General features: G+C 52.4%; 1 protein-coding gene across 1 annotated transcript in view; it reads right to left on the bottom strand.

Annotated features, from left to right (window-relative positions):
- The window catches only part of TCERG1L (transcription elongation regulator 1 like), a 162,753-nt gene that overhangs the window by 17,879 nt on the left and 120,192 nt on the right, over positions 1-24,682 (bottom strand). Inside the window, 2 exon segments of the mRNA XM_005428825.1 lie at positions 2,985-3,110; positions 21,256-21,414. Coding sequence (XP_005428882.1) covers positions 2,985-3,110; positions 21,256-21,414 — 285 coding nt within the window.

Genomic DNA, 24,682 nt, shown 5'->3' with positions numbered 1-24,682 from the left:
CACCTGGAGCGGGGCTGGCTGTGCCAGGAGGAGCCCCAGGGCCCCCAGCTCCCCAAGGGAACCCATCAGTGCCTCCCCATCCCTGGAGACCTCCTGTGCCCACACTGGCAGGAACCAGCACCAGGTGTTCGCTGTGTCACCAAACTGTGCCACCAAATTGTCTAGTTATGTAAATCTTTTGAAAATATCGGGATTTTTGGAACATACTAGGAATAACTATCGTTTTCAGAAGAACACAGAAGATAGTGCAAGAGCTGTTTTAGTTTGCGATATGATTCAATATAGTACCACTTGCACATGAAGAAGGCAACCTTTTTTAGTGTAAAATCATAGGTGAAAAATTACCAACAACAGTACACTATGGAGCTATTTCAAGAGAAGATTTAAAGGATGTGTTCACTGGGCACACCTGCACTCTTTGCTCATTAATTACCCTCTCCCCCACCCCAAGTGCTCAAACTGAGCTGCAGCCTGACAGGGAGGCCAGCAGGAGACATTTCCAACTCCTTTTCACCCCAGACTCAGCAGCACAGCCAGCACTGGTGAGTTCTGCTCACTGTGGAGGATGAGGGGAGATGGAGATAAAGGCTCCTGATGAAAGAGGCTTCTCCCAGGCACAGGGACATGAATAATTCACAGCCTGCAAGCAAAGGTGAAGCAGCAAAACTGCCTTGGGTACAGCACAGAGGATGTCGGGTGGGATCACAAACAACTCCTTAAAACAGAATTAGAGAGGGAGGAGAAGAGGGAAGATGGATTCCATGCCATGAGGAGCTGTGGACAAGGCATAGTCAAAGTTTGTTTTGTAAGAGGCCAAACCTCCATTAATCTCAAAAAAGATTAACATTTTGACTCTTAAGTGCACCCAAGAACTGGATTTATTAACTATACACATCCCACACTGGGGTTTATCCTCCCCCAGGATCTCCACAGGCCAGCTCTGTCTGTCCCCACAACCTCATGGCTCTGGTGTTTGAGATCAGCCCAAAACCTCCCCGGACTGATCCCCAGCTCCTCCTCTGCTGGCTCTTACTGTGGGATTTCAGTTCTGGTCCCCCCAGGCAGGTCCTGCCCCCATCCAGGGACACAGCTCCTGCCTGCCCACACTGGTTCCCATTTAACTCCGTTTCTTTGCTGCTCTGAGCACTCCTGCTGTGCCCTCCAAGTGCTCCTTTCCCCTCTCAGAACAAATCTCCCTCAGCTGAGCTTTTCTCCTTCCTGCAGCAAACAGTGCCCACCCTCCCCGTCATTGTTCAGGGCATTTGGAGTGAGAACAGGAGGAGAACCCAGACAAATTCAGTGCTGGTGTGCAGTTCAGGGACAAACGAGAACCCAGACAAATTGAGTGTCGGTGTGGAGCTCAGGCACAAATGAGAACGCAAATTCAGTGTTGGTGTGGAGTTCAGGCACAAACAAGAACCCAGACAAATTCAGTGCTGGTGTGCAGTTAGAACACACTCATTCCATGGCTGCATTCCCAGGCACACAGGGGACAAACGAGAACCCAGACAAATTGAAGGTTGGTGTGCAGTTCAGGGACAAACGAGAACCCAGACAAATTGAGTGTCGGTGTGGAGCTCAGGCACAAATGAGAACGCAAATTCAGTGTTGGTGTGGAGTTCAGGCACAAACAAGAACCCAGACAAATTGAGTGTCGGTGTGGAGCTCACGGACAAATGAGAACCCAAATTCAGTGCTGGTGTGCAGTTAGAACACACTCATTCCACGGCTGCATTCCCAGGCACACAGCCACCCTGCCCACGAGCTGCTCTGTGCCACTGCCCTGGAAATCACAGAAGCACAGCCTGGGCTGGGTTGGGAGGCACCTTGAAGCCCATCCAGTCCCACCCTTCCACTGTGCCAGGCTGCTCCAGGTCCTGCCCAACCTGGCCCTGGACCCTTGCAGGGCTGGGGCAGCCACAGCTTGCCTGGGGTGGAGGGTCAGGTGGGTTATGTCTGAACTGCTAATTCCTGATAAACACCTTTTTTTGCCCAGAACAGGTCTGGGAAGGTGCCCCAGGGCCCTGTGGTGCCCCCAAGGTGACAGTGGCACCCCTCCCTGGCTGAGTGGCCCCAGGTCAGGCAGGGGAAGCAGCAGCCCAGTGTTGGGGAAGATGAAACAGAAAAGCCTTATAAATACGATTGCCTGGCAGAAGATGTTGAGAATATAGAAACTATAAGTGAGATTGAAATGAAAGCAAGCTTTGAGATCCCTCAGTTACTGAACAACTGGAAAACAATGGTGTGGCCAGCTGAAGGTGATCCCCTTTTGATGGAACAACACCCTCTGCCTGCAGACAGGCCCCAGGGTCAGAGCAGACCCTACAGCTTGGCAGGAGGGGCCCAAAGAGGAGTTTTTAGGGTTTAAAATGTAACACAGGATGGTAATGTAATGATTCTTATAGGCTGTATGTAAATGCTGTAGGATTTGTATCTTGTACTAGATTGGTTAGTGAGAATCAGAATATTCAAGACAGAAGAAGATTTATTGTATTGTAACAAGAACTTTGCTCTCTTACCCTCTTTACTCTCTTATGCTTTTGCTCTCTTATTCCTTTTACTCTCTTACCCTCTCATCCTCTCTATCCCTTTCTCTCTCTCGGGCCTGCTCCAGCTGTGGCTGGCAGCTCCCAGCAGGGCCCTGCACCCAGGCCCTGCGCAATAAACCCCAAGTTCCATGACCTGGCTCAGAGATCTCTCGTCTCCATCTGTCCCTACCGTCCTACCCCCCGATGCTCCTACAGGGAACAGGTTGGATTTGCAGGCCCTGTGCAATAAACCCCAAGTTCCTGACCTGGCTGCAGAGATCTCTGCTCTCCGTCTGTCCCGACTGTCCCACCCCCGACGCTCCTCCAGCCCAGCACAACCCCAGCGGGTCTGGGGGTCCCAGCCCTGCAGGACGGGGCCCAGCCTGGCTGCAGGGACACAGAGCAAGGACCCACGCCCCCCCCAGCCCTGGGGACAGCCCTGGGGACAGCACCCACCTGCTCGTGCCTGCTCCAGCAGGTTGGTGGCCATCAGGGTGACGGCGGGCGCGGCCAGGGCAGTGACACGGGTGACCTGTGCTGGCACCAGGGGCCCCACGGCAGCGTCCAGCCTGGAGGCAGAACCTGCGAGCAGAGCACAAGGACACGGTGGAATCTGCCCTGGTAAACAACAACTCCCTTTAAAACCCTCAAGTTTCGTGCCCAGCCCTTGGCACTCGAGGCCATGGCAGCGCTGAGCACGGGGCTGCACTGCCAGCTGCTCTGGGGGATCTCAGGGAGCTTCTCCAGCCTCAGTGATTCAGGGAATTCATCTGCTGAGCGCATCTCCTGCCCCCACTGCAGAGTTAAAACAAGGTTTGTGTTCAGCTCCATTCCTGGCCACGATGCCCACGGATCTGCAGCCAATAAACAGCGCCAGAAATTTAAAATTAATGAGAATGTGGCCCTCAAAGTAAGAATTTGCCAGGATAGATCGATGCCCTCCCAGGAGGTCACAGCAAGATCAGTGTTCTCATTTTAAATAACACTCCTCTGGATTCCACTGTTACTCATCACAACTTCTTGGTGTCCCACTCTATCCACAGGAAATTATTTTGCCAATACTTTAAAAGTGCAGCTTTATCCAGGGCTTCACAGTCTGCTGGGACAAGGCCCAGAGCAGGAACTGTGATCTGCTCGTGTGCATTATTCATGAGGAACCAGTAACCCAGGGCTGCTGCTGGATCAGGCCACTTAAACCAGGCTCCCAGTCCTGCAGAATAACTCCTGCCTGCTGCCACACCTGAGGTCCAACCTGGAGCATTCATTCCCAATGAACTGGGAAGTTTTTTGGGAGCTGAGCCACACAAGAGCCACCCAACCCCATCTCCTGGCAGGGTAAAGCCAGGTGGCCCAGCAGCAGTGCCCAGGTCCCATTTCCCAGCCACCACTGCCAGTGCCTTTTGTTGTATATTCATGGCTGTACATCCCATCCCTGTTTTAAGGCAGGCTGGGAATATCACAATTCCCAGCACAGCCCAAGCTGCAGGATTTCCTGCAGGGTTATCAGACAGCTCCCATCCCAACTTCGGCACATGCTGGAATAGGATGAATCACTTCTGAAACCTTCAGTCTGTTACAAGAGCCCACTGACACATTCTGAACGCCCTCATGGATCTGTGTCCCCACAATTCCCAGTGCCACAGCACACTATTCCAACACAGAGCATGGAATCCCAGCCTGGTGTGGGCTGGAAGGGACCTCAAAGCCCACCCAGTGCCACCCCTGCCATGGCAGGGACACCTTCCCCTGTCCCAGGCTGCTCCAAGCCCTGTCCTGTCACAGACATCCTTTATGGAAAATCCTTTCCTTGGGATTTGTTCTCCTGAGAAGCTGAGAGGCCTCAGGAACAAAATGTACCCAATGGTTATCTGCTGCTGTGGAATGCAACAGGTGCATCTGTGATTGGTCTCATGTGGTTGTTTCTAATTAATGGCCAATCACAGCCCAGCTGGCTCAGACTCTCTGTCCCAGACACAAGCCTTTGTTATCATTCTTTTCTATTCTATTCTTAGCCAGCCTTCTGATGAAATCCTTTCTTCTATTCTTTTAGCATAGTTTTAATGTAATATATATCATAAAATAATAAACCAGCCTTCTGAACCATGGAGTGAGATCCTCGTCTCTTCCCTCATCCTGGGACCCCTGTGAACGCTGTCACACCATCCTTGGGTTCTATGAGTTCTCTACAGCCAAAACTGGAATGATTTCCATAACTTGCATAATTGTCCCTGCAATTGCACCCCGCACTGGAGACGAGCTCTGCTCATCCCCCACCTCAGCTTCTGCCGCCTCTCAAACGTGACGTGCCATTATATAATTTCAGCTGCTTCTTTATGCTGATTTATTACCCCATCCAGGAACAATATCAGTGCATCTTCTGATGTGATGGAAGCAATTATCCCACGGCTTCCATCCGCACCAGAGTCAAGTATATATAAATATATATTTATATACACATATATATGCATTTCATACATGCAGATGGGGCCCAACTGCTTATTTTAATTATAACTGCAGCTCACCAAATAAGCTGGAATGATTTAAGGCAATCTTAACCTTTAAGGAATAAATATTTATGCTTTGGAGCTCTTTGTGCTTATGAAGAGCAGTCTTTGCAATGGATGGCTTTGGAATACAAACACAGCCTGGATGGAGTTGAATGTCACGATGCAATATCAGCCTCTGCTCTGAACTGAACATAACCTGGGCTGGAATTACACCTGAGTGTGAACCCACACTCTGGTGCTTTGTGATTAAATTCAGGCCAATTCTGCTCTAAAACAATCCTGAGGAGGGGGAGGGAGGAGGGAAGTGCTGTTCCCTGTGAAGTTCTGGGTGCTTGCAGGGCCAGGGCAGGCTGATGAGCCAGCGGTGCCTCTGGAGAACATCTGCACATTCCTGGCATCCTTTCAGGCACTTCCCAGCACCTTCCAACACAGCCAGGCAAGGCAGAGGGGAAGGAGGTGACAGGGACAAGGTGAGCAGGGACAGGAGGAGGTGGCAGGGCCAGGAGGAGGTGACAGGGACAAGGTGAGCAGGGACAAGAGGAGGTGACAGGGACAAGGTGAGCAGGGACAGGAGGAGGTGGCAGGGACCGGAGGAGGTGACAGGGACAAGGTGAGCAGGGACAAGGTGGGCAGGGACAGGAGGAGGTGGCAGGGACAGGAGGAAGTGACAGGGACAAGATGAGCAGGGACAGGAGGAGGTGGGAAGGAGGGGATGCTGCTGTGTGCCCAACACAGATTTATCCCTTGGTGTCTCTGGTGCCTGCCCTGTTCCCCAGCCCCTCCTGGCCATGCTGGCACTGAGCTGCAGCAGGGAGGTGTCTGAGATCAGTGCTGGGCACTGCCGCATTCCCAGCCCCTCCTGGCACTGAGCTGCAGCAGTGAGGTGTCTGAGATCAGTGCTGGGCACTGCCGCATTCCCAGCCCCTCCTGGCACTGAGCTGCAGCAGTGAGGTGTCTGAGATCAGTGCTGGGCACTGCCGCATTCCCAGCCCCTCCTGGCACTGAGCTGCAGCAGTGAGGTGTCTGAGATCAGTGCTGGGCACTGCCGCATTCCCAGCCCCTCCTGGCACTGAGCTGCAGCAGTGAGGTGTCTGAGATCAGTGCTGGGCACTGCCCCAGCCCGTGGGATGTGAGCAGTGCCTGCAGTTGCCAGCTCTGAGTGGGCAGCTGCAGGAGGCAGCTGCAGGAGGCAGCGTGCCCTGCCCAGTGCTGCAGGCAGAGCACAGCTCCTCAGAGCCAGCAGTGCCAGCATTTCCCACTGCCCTCACTCCTGCTGCCCCTCCAGGGCCCCCAGGGCAGCTGGGCTTGAGAATAAACTATTCAAACTCTAATTAACTCTAACAGTTTATAAAAACATTGCTCTTGTAAGCCAGAGATTGAAGACTAAACCCCTTCTTAGAGTTACCCCACCATCCTATCTCAGGAAGAAAGGATTCAAACCCCCTCTCCAGCTCCCAAAGCTGGCATTTTTAACTAAATGAGAGGAAGAAGCAGGGCAGAGCTCAGAGCTGCTGCCAGAGAGGAGAAGCACCCTGAGCTCTGTGTGCTGAGGGTGAGGCACCAGCACAGAGCCCTGCCCGAGGTGAGGCAGCCCCAGAGCCAGCCTGCTGTGGGGAGGGATGTCCCAGGCACAGGAGAGCAGAGGAGAGCAGGGTGCAGGGCGGGGTGGGGAGGGCAATCAGGATAAACCCACATCTCATCCAGTTCTGGCACTGCTGGGACATCACCTGGGAGGAATTCCCAGCCCCACGGTGGGGGACAGCAGCACCAGCTGGATCAGGAAATCCCACACTCACTACAGCTGGAAAGGACCTGCAAGACCATCAAGCCCAGCCAGCAGCACCATGGTCACCATTAAACGTGTCCCCAGGTGCCACATCCACTGAGAAATCCCTCCAGAGATGGGCACTGCACCACTCCCTGTTCCAGGGCTTTACAACCCTTCCATGAATAAACTCCCCTAATTCCTGCCCTGAACTGCCCTGCTGTGGCTGGCCTGCCCCTTGAGAGGAGCCCCAGCACCCACCCTGGTGTAACCCAGGCACAGGGAAGAGGAGTTTGGGACATCCTGGGACATTACCATCCCTTCTCCCAATGGGAAGGAGCGGTGGGATCAGCAATTGCAGCCCTGTGTGTGACAGGCAGGCCCACAAATGCACCCAGTCACTTTGATCAGTGCTGCTGTCACCTCCTGACCCCAGAAGGTGCTGCAGGTCAGGGCCCAGGGACTTGCTTCATTTGGAAGCACAGTCCATCCTGGTGAGGTAACTTGGGGCAGTCCTGCCTATCTGCAAAGGACAAGAGAATACTCTCTGCTTGAAAAAAAAAGGAAGAATTGAGCAGTAATTTTTTTTAAAAATCGACTTTTTCCCAAGCAGGCAGCATCCTTCAGCTCCTCAGCCCTGCTCCCCTTCCCCTCAAGGACACACCACACGCCTCCTCACGGCAGCCCCTGCTGGGTGAACACGAGGCTGCCCAGGAGCCACCTCGGAGGAATTTCCCTTCCTCCCTGTGTTCCTTTGTAAGGCCCAGGCACGTTCATTAAAACATTCAGCACTTTCTGAATGTGATTATGCCCTTCCCTGTGCTCAGACTGGGAACGTGTGGTGCTTCCTGAGCAGCAGCTGCCCTTGGCTGCCTGCACAGGCACAGGGCTGTGCTGGGGAGAGCATCCCAGCACAGCTGGCACAGCTGGCACAGCTGCTGCAGGGCTCAGCACAGCTGCCCTGCCCCACTGCCCCCTCCCCAGGGGGAGATGGAGCTCCCTGGGGGATGGGGAGAGCCCCCAGCAGTGCTTTGGGAGCCCAAACCCACCCAGACGGGGCTGGGAATGGCCATCCCTGCTGTCCTTTGTGCTGGGAACAGCCCGGGGGTCACAGGGCATGGATGGGCACAGCTGGGAACAGAAACAGCAAAGCAGCAGCGAGGGGCACACAGGGCTGGGCTGGGAGGGAGGGGCACACACAGCACTTACAGAACCCCAGAGTGCCAGGCTGCTGTGGGCTCGAGGGATGAATCCATATTGATCCCTCCCCTAAATCCCATCCCATATCCATATCCATATCCATATCCATATCCATATCCATATCCATATCCATATCCATCCCCTAAATCCCACCCAGTGCCACCATCCCCTGTCCAACCTGGCCTGGGGAGTGCCCATACAGCCCAGGGGCCACTTCCATCAGCAGGGAGGAAAAAGGAGAAGAATTTTATAAATCAGACTTTTCTGCTCTCCTACCCAGTCAGAGCCGACCCTGGAAATCAGCATCGCTGGTTTTGGCAGAACCACCCAACTGCTCTGCTCTCCTTCATCCATCTGTCCTGGGCTTTGTGTTTGTTTGGTTTGGGTTTTCCCATTTTCAAATTGAAAAAAGGATACAGAAATTTCTGCTGAAGAGCTCTTTTCCTGCTGCACTGGAAAGAACCCACTCCTGGCCTGGGGGCAGCACAGGAGAATGACAAGTAGCTGGAAGGTGAGGGGTGGCACAGCCTGGCACTGGCATAGCCTGGCACTGGCACAGGGGACTCGAGGCCGTCCCAGGGACTGGGAGAAGCAGGATTTTTGGCACAGAAATGCTCTGAGTTTTTTTAGTTTAAAATTGATGGTGTAGAAGCCAAGTCACCCCAGTGGATTCCATCAGATGAATAAACTGCCCTGGAAGGAGGTCAGAAAATGAATGAAGGGTCTTCTCTCTTTGGTGAAATGAAAAATAAAAGCATGAGGCACAGAAGTACAGCTGGAGAGAGAGATTTATGCCCAGATAAATCAGTGTGCAGCAGAACACAAATATGGGATTTTAGGGCCATCCCAACCCATTCCATGACTGATCCTGAGCAGATCCCAACCCCTGCTGGCCCCCAGCCCCTCCTCAGCAGAACAGGAGCTGCACTTTTGTTCCTGCAGGGTCATTTGGAGCTTTCATTTCAATATGCATTGCCATAACCACTTCAGAACTGGTGAATGCTGGAGTAAATTGCTTATTGGAGCGGGAAGGGAAGAAAGTCAGCAAGAATTCCTGAAAATCTGCAGCGTCAGGCCTAAGTGGCAATGAGCACCTTCTGCAGTGAGCTGTGCTGGGGAACATTTCCCTCTCCAATTTCTCCTCCTTTAACAACCTGGTTTTTTGCAATTTCCACCAAATGAGCAGCGAAACGAGGGAAGGCACAGAGGCTTCAAAAGCAAAGTGGAATCAAAACAAATCAACCCCCCCAAAAGCTGGAGTGTCACATTCAGCCAGTTCTTACAGTCCTGTGCTGTGCTATTGGTGTTTGCAACATGCCCTGTAAAACCAGCCAGGGAAATGCTCCTCCCTGAGGGAGGGGGACAGGATGACCTTTGAAGGGCCCCTCAAAAACAAATTATTCCATTATTAGAGTGACAGCACCAGCAGAGCCCACACCCCAAACCTGCTGGGTTCAGGGGCCTGAAGTATCCCCCACAGCCCTGTGAAGTGTCCTGCCCCTCCCTGCCAGGGATAATCCCAGAAACCTCAGCTCTGATCACCCTTCAAACCCTGCTGCAGCCCTTGGGACACCTGGGGAGTCCCAGGTTAGAAATTCCTCAGAGGAATCATTGCAGACAGGGCTTATCACCCCCATTTCTTCTCTTCTGGGGGAAATGGGTGTTCAAGGCCCTGTGCCCATCCCTACAAAGCCCTTGGCCAGCCCTGACCTCCTCTGGTGCTGCCCTTGTGATCCCAGGCAGGAATTCCTCCCTCTTTGTGCCAAATCCCAACAGTGGCTTGAACTGGGAAAAAAGAAGTTCACATGAAACAAGAAGTCTGTGAGCAGCAGAAGCTAAGAGAAAGCATTTCCCAACTTTTAATGAGATTTCTCATCACAGGAGCCGTAAGAGCAGGGCTCACCATGACGGAATTGAACGCGACACATTTAATAACAAAAAGAGCAGGATTATTAAACCCCATTCAAGGCTTGCTTAGCAAAGCAAATGATGCAGATCCTGGCAGGCTCAGCTCGTGTCCCTGCGTGACTGCAGAGCTGAGCCCTGCTCCAGAGCCTGCTGGGCTCAGATCCTCAGCTTCGGGCTGCACATGCACTCCCGCTGGAGGCTCCCTCTGCCTGCTGCTGCTCTGCAAGAGGAGCAGGCAGGGGCTGTTTGGGCAAGGCTGGCAGGGATGAGGCACTGCTGGGTGCCTGTGCCAGGCCAGGGGCCGGGCTGGGCCCTTCTGGTGCCCTCCAGCTCAGGCTGTGCTGTGATCCCAGGGTGAAATTCACCTTTTGTCACTTATTTCTGACTGCCCTGATACGGAGCTGAAGTGTGAGACCCCTCCTGCTCTGGGAGCCCAGGAAAGCAGAGCCCCAAAGATGTAACCAATGGTTATCTGCTGCTGTGGAATGCAACAGGTGCATCTGTGATTGGCCCAGCTTGGATGTTTATAATTAATGGCCAATCAAGGGCCAGAGTCCGAGAGAGCTGCTTTTGTTATCATTCATTCTTTTCTATTCTTAGCTTAGCCTCCTGAGGAAACCTTTCCTTCTATTTCTTTTTAGTTAGTTATAATGTAATATATATGATATATATCATAAAATAATAAATCAAGCCTTCTGAACATGGAGTCATCATTCTCGTCTCTTGCCTCATTCAGGAACCCTTGTGACCACGGTCACACCCCGGGGTGGCTTCTCCTTGAGCTTGCTTTGTGCCAGGGGGACTGGACAGCAAAAGGCACCAGAATTCATACTGAGAAGCACAGATTATTCCTTTAGGGACACTTCTGGCATTATGTGGAATTATGACAAGGTGCTCTGAGTTCCTGAGCTGCTCTGGCAAGGTGGGAATGGCGCTCCCGCAAAGGGATCCATCACTTCCCAGGACAAAGCAGGTATCACCATTTATCTGCCTCAGATCTGCTGCTCCTCTTGCATCAACCCCTCTCTAGTGAACATTCCCCTGAATTTCCATATTCTGCACTGAGACTGAGCCATCGAGCTGGCTTTACTCATTAAAAAGAAATCTTGGCAGAACTGTGCCCAAAAACAAGACAAATCTCTTCTCTCCATCTGAGAGATCCCGTTCCCAAGTGACAATGAAGTGACATGTTACACACTGTGAAACAAAAACCACTGAAACCTTCCCTGGCTGAACTGGGCTGCAGAGAAAACACAGAAAGGAAGAGGGAAGATGATGAAAAGCTCCAGCAAGGAGAATTCTCCTCGGCAGGACAGAGTCCACCAGGTGCCCGAGGTGCCACCAGGAGTGGGGAGAGCCTGGACTCCCCTGGGTCTGCAGGCTGGCCCAGGGTCAGACCAGGGTCCCTGCCTCCCTCCCTGGGTTACCTCCACACACAGGATCACCACCAGGCAATCACTGATTAAACAATTCATTAATTCCCTGGGAACCCTGCAGAGGAGACGTTCACCACAGCTGGGGCTCCCCCAAGGCACGGGTCAGCGAGCTCTGTCCTTCCCAAGCCTCTGCACCTCCCAAAGCCCAGCAGCCCCAGGAACGGGCTGACAGCAAACACAGAGGGAACTCAGAGACCAGGACCCAAACCCTGGGGGAATTCAGAGACAAGGACCCAAACCCTGGGGGAATTCAGAGACCAGGACCCAAACCCCAAGGGAATTCAGAGACCAGAACCCAAACCCTGGGGGAATTCAGAGACAAGAACCCAAACCTGCTGTTCTCCACTCCCTGCAGGAGCTGGATCTGGGACTGTGCATGGGCAGGGAGAGCCTCTCTCCACCCAGGCTGCCCTGGCTGTGGGGCTTGCAGAGCCCATGGAATTCCACCATCCCCTGGATTTACCACCCCCATGAGCACTGGGTGAAGCCAAGCCAAGCTCTGCTGCTCACTGGGGGAAAAACCCCAAGACTGTTCATCCTGCTGCCTCAGAACCCTGATCCTCTCCTGGGCTTTGCTGTAAATCCTGTGGGATCATGCAATAGCCTGAGCTGGGACCCACAGGATCACCCAGTGCAGCCCTGGCCCTGCATGGACACCCCAAAATCCCACCTGGGCACCCTGGCAGCGCTGTCCAAGGGCTCCTGGAGCTCTGGCAGCCTCAGGGCCGTGCCCATTCCCTGGGCAGTGCCAGCACCTCTGGGGATGAACCTTTCCCTAAAACCCATCCAACCCCCCTGGCACAGCTCCAGCCCTTCCCTGGGTCCCATCCCTGTCCCAGGGAGCAGAGCAATACAAATCATTATTAATATTGGTATGAAAGCCCCAACAATCTGAATTTTTCTGCCATCTCACTCAGAGGATGCCAATTCCTGTCACCCCAGGAATGTGGCATTCCCTCCCAGGACACACAGCCCATGCCCAGCAGGGACTGCAGAGTGCTTCCAGCCTGCTTCCAAGAGCGCAGAGCTGCACTGAGACCTGCCCAGGCCCGCTGGCTCCTGCTGCATTACACAGCTTCATGGAGCCTCCAAAGTGGGGAAAAAAAGCTTGATTGGATTGTTGGGCAGGTTCTGAGAGCAGCAGCTCCTGACCCGGGTGACCTCCCTGCACTCCCAGCAGGGCAGGTGGCAGCCAGCCCGGATCAAAGGCTCCTCCTGAATTATTCATGGAGCCATCCGTGAATCAGAAGATTGGAAAATAAGGCGGAGGGGCCCACAGGCACAGCAGGGATTTGTGCTGGGGCTCTCCTGGGCTGGGACAGAGCTTCTCCAAGCCAGGGAGGGGAGGTGGGACCCCCCTGCAGCCCAGGGAGCCTCTGCCCACAGCAGGACAAAAGGGGGTGATGAGGATGGTGATGGTCGCCCCACAGCCTTCATCTCCCACAGCCCTTCTCACTGCTCTGCCCAGTCCCATTTCCCAAACTTTTATGATTCTTTTCCTGCCTCACACAAAGCCCAGCAGCAAATTTCCATCTCCTCTCTGGACAGGATGTAATTGTGAGAGAACACACTGAATTATGCAGCATCAGACCCCCAGAACCTCCCTTTGCTCCTGTCATAGCACAGTAATTATTTCTGCACGAACCCATCCTTTGTGCTTTGGAGTGAAATCTTCAAGCACTCATTTCTGGGAGGCTTTGAGTCAGAAATTAGATTTGGAAATTTGAACCCAGCCAGGCAGAAACCAGGAATGTGACCCTTGGGCTCCATTTTTTTGGTGGTTTCTGAGTCAGGTTTAAGGTCCCAGGTTCTTGACACCGCAGAAGGAGCTCAGTGTGGAACAGGGGCTGGCAGGAGGGATTTTCTGGAAGGACCTCAAAGCCCACTCCATGTCACCCCTGCCAAGGGCATGGACCCTCCCACTATCCCCAAGTCCTTCTCCTTTTCCCCTTCCACCACCCCCACGTCCTGCATGTGCCAACAGAGCTGCACGTGCAATAAAATCCATGAAACTCCATTTAGTACCCTGGGGAAGCTCCTGTGGCACACTTAAAATTGGGAAATGTAATTAAGCTCCCTTATTTACATTCTGGCCAAGAAGGAAGATTCATTTCACCTCGTTACATTTCTTTGCACTTTAGTGGGGCCTGACTGAGGAACGGGGGAGCCACCCAGGAAACATCCACAGCTCCAAAGCAAAGCTGGGAACAAACACCAGGAAAATCCCTGAGGATTTGGTTCCCACCATCCAGGGGGCTCAACAGGAATGGCTGTTTGATTGGAGGAATAAAATAATAATAGTAAGAAGAAGAAGAAGAAGAAGAAGAAGAAGAAGAAGAAGAAGAAGAAGAAGAAGAAGAAGAATAACAACCCTGAGCTCTCAGCCTCACAGAACCCCCACGTCATGCCATGATGCCCTGGAATTTCTATTCCCTCATAAGAAACTCCCAATCAGGAATTTCTGTACTAATTTTAGTTTCCAAGATGAAGAGCAGCAGCAATCTGAATGATTCACAGGATGGTTTGTGGCACAGGGTTTGCTCAGCTCTCAATGCCACTGGACAGAATGTCTGCAGCACTCCAGGGTTCCCTCCTATTCCAGGGAATGCTGAGATTATCCCCTTGCCCAGCACACCATGCTGAGAATTGCACCAGGAGGCAAAAGGCCCTGCAGATGCAAATCCTAAAAGTGGAGATTAATCCACTGGGATTGTGGAATTTCCTCCTCCATCAGGTTTAGCTTTGCACTGTGTTTACCCCGCATCCACCCCTGATTCAGGCCAAACATTGGGAATATATTAGTTGAAATCCACTCTGTGGCTTCATTTTACAGCATCAAAACCAGTCCCCAAATAGCTGAATAATAAAGGTGAACACATAAAAAATAATGTCTAAAAATGCTCTTTTTCCCCCTCCCTAATAAGCAAGACAAAAGCACACAAAGCAGCAGCACTCCCATCTTTTACAGGGGCCTCAGCAGGATTTGCTGCCTTTTCCCCTCTCCAAGTCCCCCAATATTCCAGCTGGGCACCCCAAGCAGCACAAAAGCTGGGCCTGAACATCCCTTGGGGATTATTTTGCATCCCAGCACCATTCCACCAAGCCTTGGCCACACCTGCAGAGCTCCTAGTGCTTTAATTGCATAAATAAATGTCAGGACACAGCAGCAGCAGCCACCACAACAAGGTGTTCCCTCAGCTCCGATTTAAAACTCACGGGATTCTCACGGGAATTCTCATCCATTCATCTTCTTCTGGGGAAGAACAAGCAAGGGCTCCTCGTGGAATGATCCCATTGTCCTTCCAAGGCTTATTCCTTCCTTTCACTCAGTTTGGGTTTTCCTTCTAAGACTTCTGCTCCATTTACAAGAAATATACCCAGTTTGGTGAGGGCTTTTAAGCAACACAAATCTCAGTTAATTTGAGCCTCTAACAGAAAGAAAAAGAGCCCAGGCTGCCTGTGCATCCCAGGCTCCTGAGAGGGACCAGGGAAAAGGAGAAACTCCTGTGTCAGTGTGTGAGCCCCGAGCCCCAGCAGTGCTGCCAGCCCCAGCCTCACCTATGAAGCAGAGTAGAAATTTTCCAGGGCAGAAATCCATCTTGATTTAGGTGAAATGTACATTTTTGAGTTGAGTCTGTGGTTAGCAAACATAGCTATTTAGCCTGACTGCAGAGCCTAGGCTCAGAGAAACTGCTTCAGAGAAGGACAGAGATAAGGGGTGGGGAGACAGAGGGTGATAGAGACAGAGAGACTGCTGTGAGAGCAGGTCAGCCTGACCTAGGAATTCCTTCTGATAGAGAAGAACTAGCAGCAAATGTCACCTGAAATTCATAAAAATGAATATGTATGAACCTATTGTGAAATTGTATGCATGTGTATCTGAGAGGGGGATAAAAAGGGACCTGAAGTTCCCAGAAGTACACATGTCATTTTAGGGGAATGATTCCCACATGGATCCAGCCCTGTAATAAACATACCGGCTTTACAACTTTCACAAAGTTGTGGAGTTTGGATTATCTCCACAAAACACCTGGATGGGGAAAACCTGTGACCGTGTTCACAGGGGTCCTTGGATGAGGGAAGAGACAAAGATCTGACTCCATGGTTCAGAAGGCTGATTTATTATTTTGTTATATATATTACATTAAAACTATACTAAAAGAATAGAAGAAAACGTTTTATCAGAAGGTTAGCTGAGCTAAGAATAGAAAGGAATGATAACAAAGGTTTGTGGCTTGGGCTCTCTGTCTGAGCCAGCTGGGCTGTGATTGGCCATTAATTAGAAACAACCACATGGGCCAATCACAGATGCACCTGTTGCATCCCACAGCAGCAGATAACCATTGGTTACATTTTGTTCCTGAGGCCTCTCAGCTTCTCAGGAGGAAAGATCCTAAGGCCAGGATTTTCCATAAGAGATGTCTGTGACAAAAACCCCCCTGGCAGGGCTCTGAGCAGGGGAGCTGCTGCTCCTGCGAGTGAAACCTGCTGGAAACACTGCCCAGCACTGCACTTCCCCACAGCACACCCAGCTCAGTGCTTTAACAAGCACTTACAGACACAGTAAATTAACTCTGACTTCCATGACATTTACCAAGAGCTGGGCACGACTGAGAGGATTTGGGTTGTTTGTCTTTTGTAACTGCCACTGCAGTATTGATATTTTTCCCTTTGTCAATACCTTGCTATTACATCCCAGGCACTGAGAGCCTCTCCTGGAGCACACCACGGGAGCAGCTGCTTAACCATGAGCCTGGCCTAAGCAGGACTGAGGTGGGGCCTCCTCCTGATGTCCAGCCTAACCCTCAGCTCCTGGCCCTGCTCCCCAGACATCCCAAAGCCTTGGGAACCCCTGTTGGTACAAAGTGCACTGTGATCCATAAACCCAGCCAGGCCCACCATGGATTTGCACCAATAAACTGCCCATGAGTGGCTTTGGATGGTGCAAAAATGTGCAATTCCACAGAGCTGTGCCTGACCTCACCCTGCCCACCCTCCTCCTGCACTTGGCCTTGGCAGCCCAAACCAGCTGAGTTTTCACACTGAGAGCCATCCCCCCACTATCACAGGGTCCTGAGTGGGCAGCTCCAGCTCCCAGCAGGGAATTACTGTGCAGGAGGAGGGAACTGGTACCATTTCAGTGGGCTCTGGGCATTATCTGAGCCCCTGAACCAGCCCACCTTCCCTCTGGTGTGCCCACACAGGGAACCAAAATGTGATTTTGTGCTGAACGCTAGCCCAGGCAGGAAGTTATCACTTTAATAACTATAAACATTCATTTGCTTGCTTCGTTAGCCAGCATTAGCACAGGGCACAGCATTTACAGCCAGCTCATAAACCACCAGCCTGTGCCACCCAGCACTCCCAGCCAGCCAGTGCCAGTGCCAGGCACACCCAGCAAGGCCAGGGGAGGCTTCCCCAGGAGGGGAGCTGTAGCCATGATATTTCATGAAAAATCCTTTCCTTAGGATGTTTCCTCCTGAGAAGCTGAGAGGCCTCAGGAACAAAATGTACCCAATGGTTATCTGCTGCTGTGGAATGCAACAGGTGCGTCTGTGATTGGTCTCATGTGGTTGTTTCTAATTCATGGCCAATCACAGCCCAGCTGGCTCGGACTCTCTGTCACGGCCACAAGCCTTTGTTATCATTCTTTCTTTTTCTATTCTTAGCCAGCCTTCTGATGAAATCCTTTCTTCTATTCTTTTAGTATAGTTTTAATGTAATATATATCATAAAATAATAAATCAGCCTTCTGAACCATGGAGTCAGATCCTCGTCCCTTCCCTCATCCTGGGACCCCTGTGAACACGGTCACAGGGAGCCCCACATTCCTCCCTGGGGCTTTGCCTGTTCTCCCAAAATGTTCATTTGTGCTCACCTGATGCCATGGAATTCCCGTGCAGGGGAGGCTGGGCTAAGGTGAATTGAGCAGTGCACCAGGAGGATTCCCACAGGGAGGATGCCAAAGGTGGCAGTGAGCCCAGCAGAGCCCCAGCTGCAGAGCCAGCAGGAGCCACCCCTGGCCAGAGCTGTGGGGGCTTCCCAGGCTCTGCCCCACTGCACTGCAGCTGGTAATTAGCTCATTAACACAAGGAAGGAAGCGGTGTGCACAGAGGCTGGGCACGTGGAACTGGGAGGGAAGAGGTTGGCCAGGAAACATCTGGGAAATGCTGGAACATCCATGCCAGGTTGGACACTGGGGCTGGGAGCGCCTGGGACAGTGGGAGGAGCCCCTGCCATGGCAGGGGTGGCACTGGGGGGGCTCTGAGGTCCCTCCCAACCAATCCATCCTGGGCTCCTGTGATGCCCTGGGGACCTTAGGCTGAGCTCAGGGGCTCAGTGGGACTAACCCCAGAGCCCTTCCCCAGCCCTGAGCCCTTCCCAGGCCCTGTGGCCACGCTGGGACACTCTGTGCCTCTGCTGGGAGGAGCAGCAGGCCCCCCCCAGGCCATGAGCCAGCTCTGAGTGTGCTCTGAGGCTGGCTCAGTCAGTCCCTGTCGAGGAGGGACTGACAGACACAGACAGACTGAGAGACACGGACAGACTGACAGACACGGACGGACTGACAGACACGGACAGAGCGAGCCTGGCTCAGTGAGCAGGCCCTGCCGAGGAGGGACTGACAGACAGACACGGACAGAGCTCAGGCTCAGAGCTGGCACCAAGAGCAGCCCTTGGCACCCAGGATTAAGGTGCTGAGAGGAAAAGGCTCAGTCACTTCCCAGCTGCTCCGTGGCAGCCTAAACCACCACATTTAAACCCTTAAATAATGCTGAGAGCCAGGGAACAGGTGGCAAATGGATTCTATGGCAGATGGTGCCTTTTTTAATATTTGTGCTCGCTGCTAATTTACAGAGTCCATAAGCACAGGCTCATCTCTTACCTCCTTCACTGCTACCATTAAAAACCTGCATGTGAGGAAAATAAACACCCACTCCTTTATGCAGGAGCTGCAGAGGGGTGTTCGAGATTACCAGACACCCCATTCCTTAATTACTGCAGGTAAGTGCTGGTGCTGGCAAATGTAATGCATTTAGGGTTTCTTTGAGGCAGATCTCAGAGCCCTGCGTGGCAGTGCTGGGAAATGCAGTTTCCTCCCCCAGCAGGGCCCAGGAAGATGCAGCACAGCGAGGAGCTGCATCTCCACAAGCTCCTGTTTAGTCTTTATGTTAAACCTGGCACAAAATCCACACTCACAGCCAGGCTGCCATGAAATATTTAAGGGAACATTTGCCTGGGAGATGCACGAGCAGCACCACCAGTAGATGCAAAATGAAGAAAGGAAATAAAAGCAATCCTAACCCAAAATGGGGCTGCAATTGCATTGCTGGAACCTTCTCTGCTCACCTCACTGGTGTGGGAGCAGAGGGCACAGAAATGTGGGGCCAAGGCCCCTCTCACTGCACAGAGCCTGAGCTGGAGCCTCTCCAGCCACAGATCACTCCATGGACAGGTTCCTCAAGCTTCAACATTTTATTCCATATAAAACAGCATTTTATGTTGCTATTAAACCCGGGACTTTTATGCTGCTTCTCTCCCACACGTTTATTTCATCATTACAAGTTTTTCTAGGCTCAGCAGAGTGACAAAACAATCCCCAAGAGCACCACTGGCTGCAGAGCGCAGAGCTCAGGCACAGCAACCTGCAGCAGCCAGCCCCTCCCAGCCCTGTGTGCTCAGCCCCATTGCCAGGGCTCCAGCTGGGATTCCTCACAGCCTCCTACAGGAAAAGGCTGCCTTTAAATTCCCCAGATATCCTCTGCTCTCTCAGAGCTTTGCTTCTGATTTTCCTTCCCAAAATGTAAAATAAATTGTATTAAAAGTGAATTTTAAAAAATGACCACACTCCATTGTGCTCTCACAGTTCTCCTAAATTCCTGGTGATTTGCTTTGGGGGAATTCCAAGGAATTTCCTCTGTGAGGATGGAAAAGCAGCAGAGCTTGGATCCCCACCTGTCCTGTGCCCTTCCCACACCTCCCACCTTCTGTTAACACCCTGCTATTAATTCCCAAAGGTATTAATTAGGCTGCCAGGAATTAACTGCAAGGCTGCAAAACTAACCACAATCAAAGGCCTAAAAAAATAAATATTCACTCCTAAAACTATTGATCAAATTGAGCAAATCCCTGTGACTGGAGACACGGGACCACACAAGGCAGGAACAGGACACTGCTCTCCAATAGAATCAATTAACAGGGGATAATCAATTAACTGGGCTAACCATACACACAATGTTCAGCCTTCCAGGCACCAATAAACATGGAGATTGAAGCTGGAAATCCTGTCATTTTGGGGTATTTAAGTTCATTGCTACTGCGTGCCCGTGGCCTTTCACAAGCTTTAGACAAGGGCACTGTGGGAAGGTCCTTAACCCCAGGGTCACAGCTCCTTAACCCCAGGGTCACAGGTCATCATCCCCAAGGTCACAGGTCATTAACCCCAAGGTCACAGGTCATTAACCCCAAGGTCACAGCTCCTTAACCCTAAACTCACAGCTCCCTAACCCCAGGGTCACTTCTTAGGTGACAGGGGGATGAGGATAAACACAGCCTGTGTCCATCCCCACCCTGTCCCCAGGTCTGAGTGCCACCTGCAGGGATGGGCACTGCAACCCTCCCTGGGCAGTGCCTGAGCCCCCTTTCCATGGGGAAACTCCTGCTGTGCCCACCCTGAGCTGCCCTGGCCCAGCCTGAGGCCGTTCCCTCTGCTCCTGTCCCTGTTCCCTGGAGCAGAGCCCGACCCCCCGGCTGTGCCCTCCTGGCAGGAGCTGTGCAGAGCCACAAGGGCCCCTGAGCCTCCTTTTCCAGCCCCTTCCCTCCTCTGGGCCCGTTTGCTGCTCCCAGCCCTGGTCCCACAGCCCTGCTCTGGCAGGAAGGGAATCCCTGGATCCATCTCTCATTAAACACCAAAGCAGAGCTCCCCACCAACACCAAAGCAGAGCTACACCTTCTGCAGAATTCAATCTCCCTGTGCCTTGCTGTGCTACTCCTCAATTACAAGAAAGATGGAAAACTCACCCTCATTCCATTTTTCACTTATTTAGCAGATAACTGTTCCAAAAATAGCCCCAGGCACCCCAGGTGCAGGCACAACCATTGCCCTAAAGGCTCCCGACCACCAGGCCTGCCCAGCCAGGCAGGGATCCCCTCAGCTGCCACCTTCAGAAAGGTTCCACTCAGCACCCACAAAAAAGCCATTTCTGCAGGCACCAGCCACAGCTCAGCGCTGGGAAAGGGCCCGGGCTGAGCTCTCCCAGCACGTTTGTAACTAAAAACACCCAGAGAATCTGCTGGGGACTTCATCCAGTGCTGTCCCATGGTGTGCAGACACCTCGTGAGGGCCCTTCCAGCTGAGGACATGAACCTTCCCGCTGAGGACATGAATGTTCCAGCTGAGAAGGGGAACGTTCCAGCTGAGGACATGAACATTCCAGCTGAGAACGTGAACGTTCCAGCTGAGAACATAAACATGAACGTTGCAGCTGAGAACATAAACATGAACGTTGCAGCTGAGAGGGTGAACGTTGCAGCTGAGAAGGGGAATGTTCCAGCCAAGAAGGGGAACGTTGTTTCAGCTGAGGACATGAACGTTCCAGCTGAGAAGGGGAATGTTCCAGCTCAGCTGTGACCACACCACCATAACCTGAGGGTGGCCTGAGGGGCTCAGAGATTTGCCCGCATAACCCCCTGAGATGAGGCAGGAATGAGCTCAGCTGGCCCCAAATGCCCCAGGGATACATCCATGACAAACATCCCGGAGCTCTGAACCACTCCTGACACCCAGCCCCCAGGATGTCTCCAAACTGCTCGGGAACCCCCAGTTTAACCCCAGCAGTGCCACCCGTGCCCAGCACTCACCCCCCCACACGCCCTGTGCTGCCCAGACTCTCCCCGGGCCCGCACGACCTTACCTGGGAAGGGCGAGGCCAGCAGGGGCACTTTGATGGGGGACAGGGCGAGGAGCTGGCAGGGCTGCAGGCCCGGCGTGGCCTGCGGGGCCTCGGGCTCCAGGGCCAGCAGCGCCAGGCTCTGCGTGCCACCCACGGCTTTAAGGCTGCTCTGGCACCCACCTGTGGGAGAGACAGAGGTGTGATGTTGGTGAGGAAGGAACAGGGAAGACTTATAAATATGATTGCCTGGTGGAAGATTTTGAGAATATGGAAAATGTAGACGAGATTGAAATGAAGGCAACCTTTGAGATCCCCTAGTTACTGAACAACGGGAAAACAATGGTGTGGCCGAGCAGGTAATCCCCTTCTTGATGAAACAATAACCTCTCCAAGCAAGCAGGTCCAAGGGTCAGAAGAAGACCCTGACTGCTTGGCAGGAGAGGTCCAAAGAGGAGTTTTTAGGGTTTAAAGTGTAACACAGTATGGTAATGTAATGATTCTTACAGGCTGTATGGAAATGCTGTAGGATTTGTATCTTGTACTAGATTGGTTAGTGAGAATCAGAATATTCAACACAGAAGATGATTTAACGCATGGTAACGGGAACCTCGCTCTCTCACTTGCTCACTCTTCTATGCTCTAAGCTTCTCTTACTCTTGCTCTCTTTTTCTTGCTCTTTTCGCCTCTTTTGCTCTCTCTCGGCCCTGCTCTGAGCTGCGGCTGGCAGCTCCCAGGAGGGCTCTGCACCCACGCCATGCCAATAAAACTGCATGTCCACGACCTAGCCTCTGCATGTCCACAACCTAGCCTGAGATTTCTTGTCTCCATCCATCCCGACCGTGCAGGACACCCTGGCGCTCCTACAGTGTGAGATCTCGGGGTCTCTGCTGCTCACAGGGACTCTGAGATGTGTTAGAAAGTCTCTTTTCCCAGCCTGGCACTCGAAGAAGGAGTCAGAGCTCTTCTGTTCTCCTTCTCAAGGTTAATTATTGTATCTTATTTATAAAATTCTTTCTCCTGTCCAGCCAAGGTCTCCTGTTCTGACGAAGTCCGCCCTGGGGCATTGTTATCTTTTTATACTAAAAACTACGTGTACAATATTTACAATTACTTCCCAATACCCATCACCTGTGTTAGACAGTGAGCTTCTACTCTAAACCAATCCCAAAGTGCCACCAGCACAGCAGGAGATGGAGGCCAAGAAGAAGAAGGAGAAAGGCTGGACATGCTCAGATTCCTCCATCATGCCCCCTGAACACCCATGCTAAAAACCTCAAAAATCTATTTTTCACCCTGTGATAAATACACTATCATTCTACTTAAGCTTTCGTAGCTTGTAATTCTTCATATAAAGTTAGTAATTATTTTTTCCAAAAGCTAAATCAAAAGCACAAGAGTTTTGAGCTCTGTGCCAAAGTCTCTGAGCCCCCTGGGCAGGGGCTCGAGCCCTCTAAAGCAGCCAGAAAAATTTCCTGAGTCTGCAGAGCCATTGCAAACCCTGCTGGCCACGTTCCTGCGTCCCTGCTGCAGGTGGCCCTGCCTGGGCAGGGGTTGGGTGATCCCAGAGGTGCCCCAGGCCCAGCTGTTCTGTCCTGAGCCATTCCTGAGGGACCCAGAGCCCTCTGGTGATGGTGAATCCAAAGGACCCAGAGCCCCTCTGGTGTCGTGATTCCAAAGCCCAGCTCTTGTGGCACAGAGCCATTGCTGAGGGACCCAGAGTCCCTTTGGTGATGGTGATTCAAAGGACCCAGAGCCCCTCTGGTGATGGTGATTGCAAAGCCCAGCTGGTGGCTGGAGCATTTTCTGCCATGGAGCCCCACAGATGTGAGCACATCACCCACAGGGACAAGGCAGCAGTGACTCACACACAAACTGTGCAGAGTCATTACATTTAAATGAAAAAACTTAATAAAAAAGTCAAATATTTGAACACAGGGAACACAATCCTTCTCAGCTTTCCAAAGTGTAACTGTCTGATGCCAAAGCTGAATTTATTCCTTGCTATATTAGGCACCCGCTGCTCCCTGGCCTGCCTGGCTGTTCTGCTGTGTCCTGCACACAAATCCCTGAGTTTGACAAGCTCTGTATCTCATCTCCTTCATCCCAAAAACTCAGCAGGACGCTTCATGGAATCTCTGAGGCTCCCAGCCCAGGGAGTCCCAGCCGTGCCCATCCCCACCTTGTCACACAGAGCTCTGAGTGCCACCTCCAGGTGACACCCGAAGGGATGGGCACCCCAGCCCTCCCTGGGCAGCCCCAGGAATGTCCCAAATCAAAGCTCGAACACCCTTCAGCCCTTGCACCATTCACTCCCCAGCCTGACAGTGCCAGGGAAGACCTTCAGAGCTCAGTCTTGGCTAATTACGTTAAATAAACAAGAACAGAGTGCAAAACTCTTGAGCAGAGCAAATCTGACAAACAGCAGCTGTTCCTCCCTCCACCCGAGCTTGCAATTCAGAAATTAAGCAATCATCAGCTCCTTGTGGCATCCAGCAAAGCCCAGCCCTGGTTCAAACCCTGCAGGCACTGGGAGGCACCTGAGGCTCCACAGCCCCCAGCTGATCCCACTGCAGGCCCTCCCTCACCCCGAGGCTCCCTTTCCATGTGCATGCCAGGAGAACAGGGAATGGGTGCTGGGGAGGGAGGCTCTGGGGTGGGGAATGCAGCCCCCGAACAGCCCCAGGCAGGAGAATCCCAGCAGGGACCCGGGCTGAGATCACAGCATCAGGGAAATGGTTGGGAGGGGACCCCAAATCCCCCCAGTGCCACCCCTGCCATGGCAGGGACACCTCCCACTGTCCCAGGTGCTCCCAGCCCCAGTGTCCAGCCCGGCCTTGGGCACTGCCAGGGATCCAGGGGCAGCCCCAGCTGCTCTGGGCACCTGTGCCAGGGCTGCCCACCCTGCCAGGGAACAATTCCCAATTCCCAATCTCCCATCCAGCCCTGCCCTCTGGCACTGGGAGCCATTCCCTGTGTCCTGTCCCTCCATCCTTGTCCCCAGTCCCTCTGCAGCTCTCCTGGAGCCCCTTCAGGCCCTGCCAGGGCTCTGAGCTCTCCCTGGAGCTGCTCCTCTCCAGGTGAGCACCCCCAGCTTTGTCCCAGCCCTTTACAAACAACTACTTCCCCACAAAATAAGCCCTGCATTAGCAAAGCAGAAGTTCAGTGTTTTCAGTGTCACCAAATAAAGGCCATTATTTCCACAGTCATTATTCCTCCATGCCAAGGAACACCTGCAGATGCACTAACAGGCACACAGGCCAAACAGACGCCACAAATATTTATGTTTTGATCATTTAGCAATGGATAAATGAAAACAGATTTTTCTGCCAGACCAACTGGCAGAAATTAAAAAAACAAAAAATAAAAAACCATCAGTGTCCAACCAATCCAAGTGTTAAACAGAAGCTCATTGTTCATTCACCTGGGAAGTGGAGCAATCCTTCAGTGG

Source organism: Geospiza fortis, unplaced genomic scaffold (assembly GCF_000277835.1).
Source record: "Geospiza fortis unplaced genomic scaffold, GeoFor_1.0 scaffold298, whole genome shotgun sequence".
Classification (NCBI taxonomy): domain Eukaryota; kingdom Metazoa; phylum Chordata; class Aves; order Passeriformes; family Thraupidae; genus Geospiza; species Geospiza fortis.
Note: the sequence above shows the minus strand (reverse complement) of the source record. Positions and strands in the feature narration are given on the sequence as shown.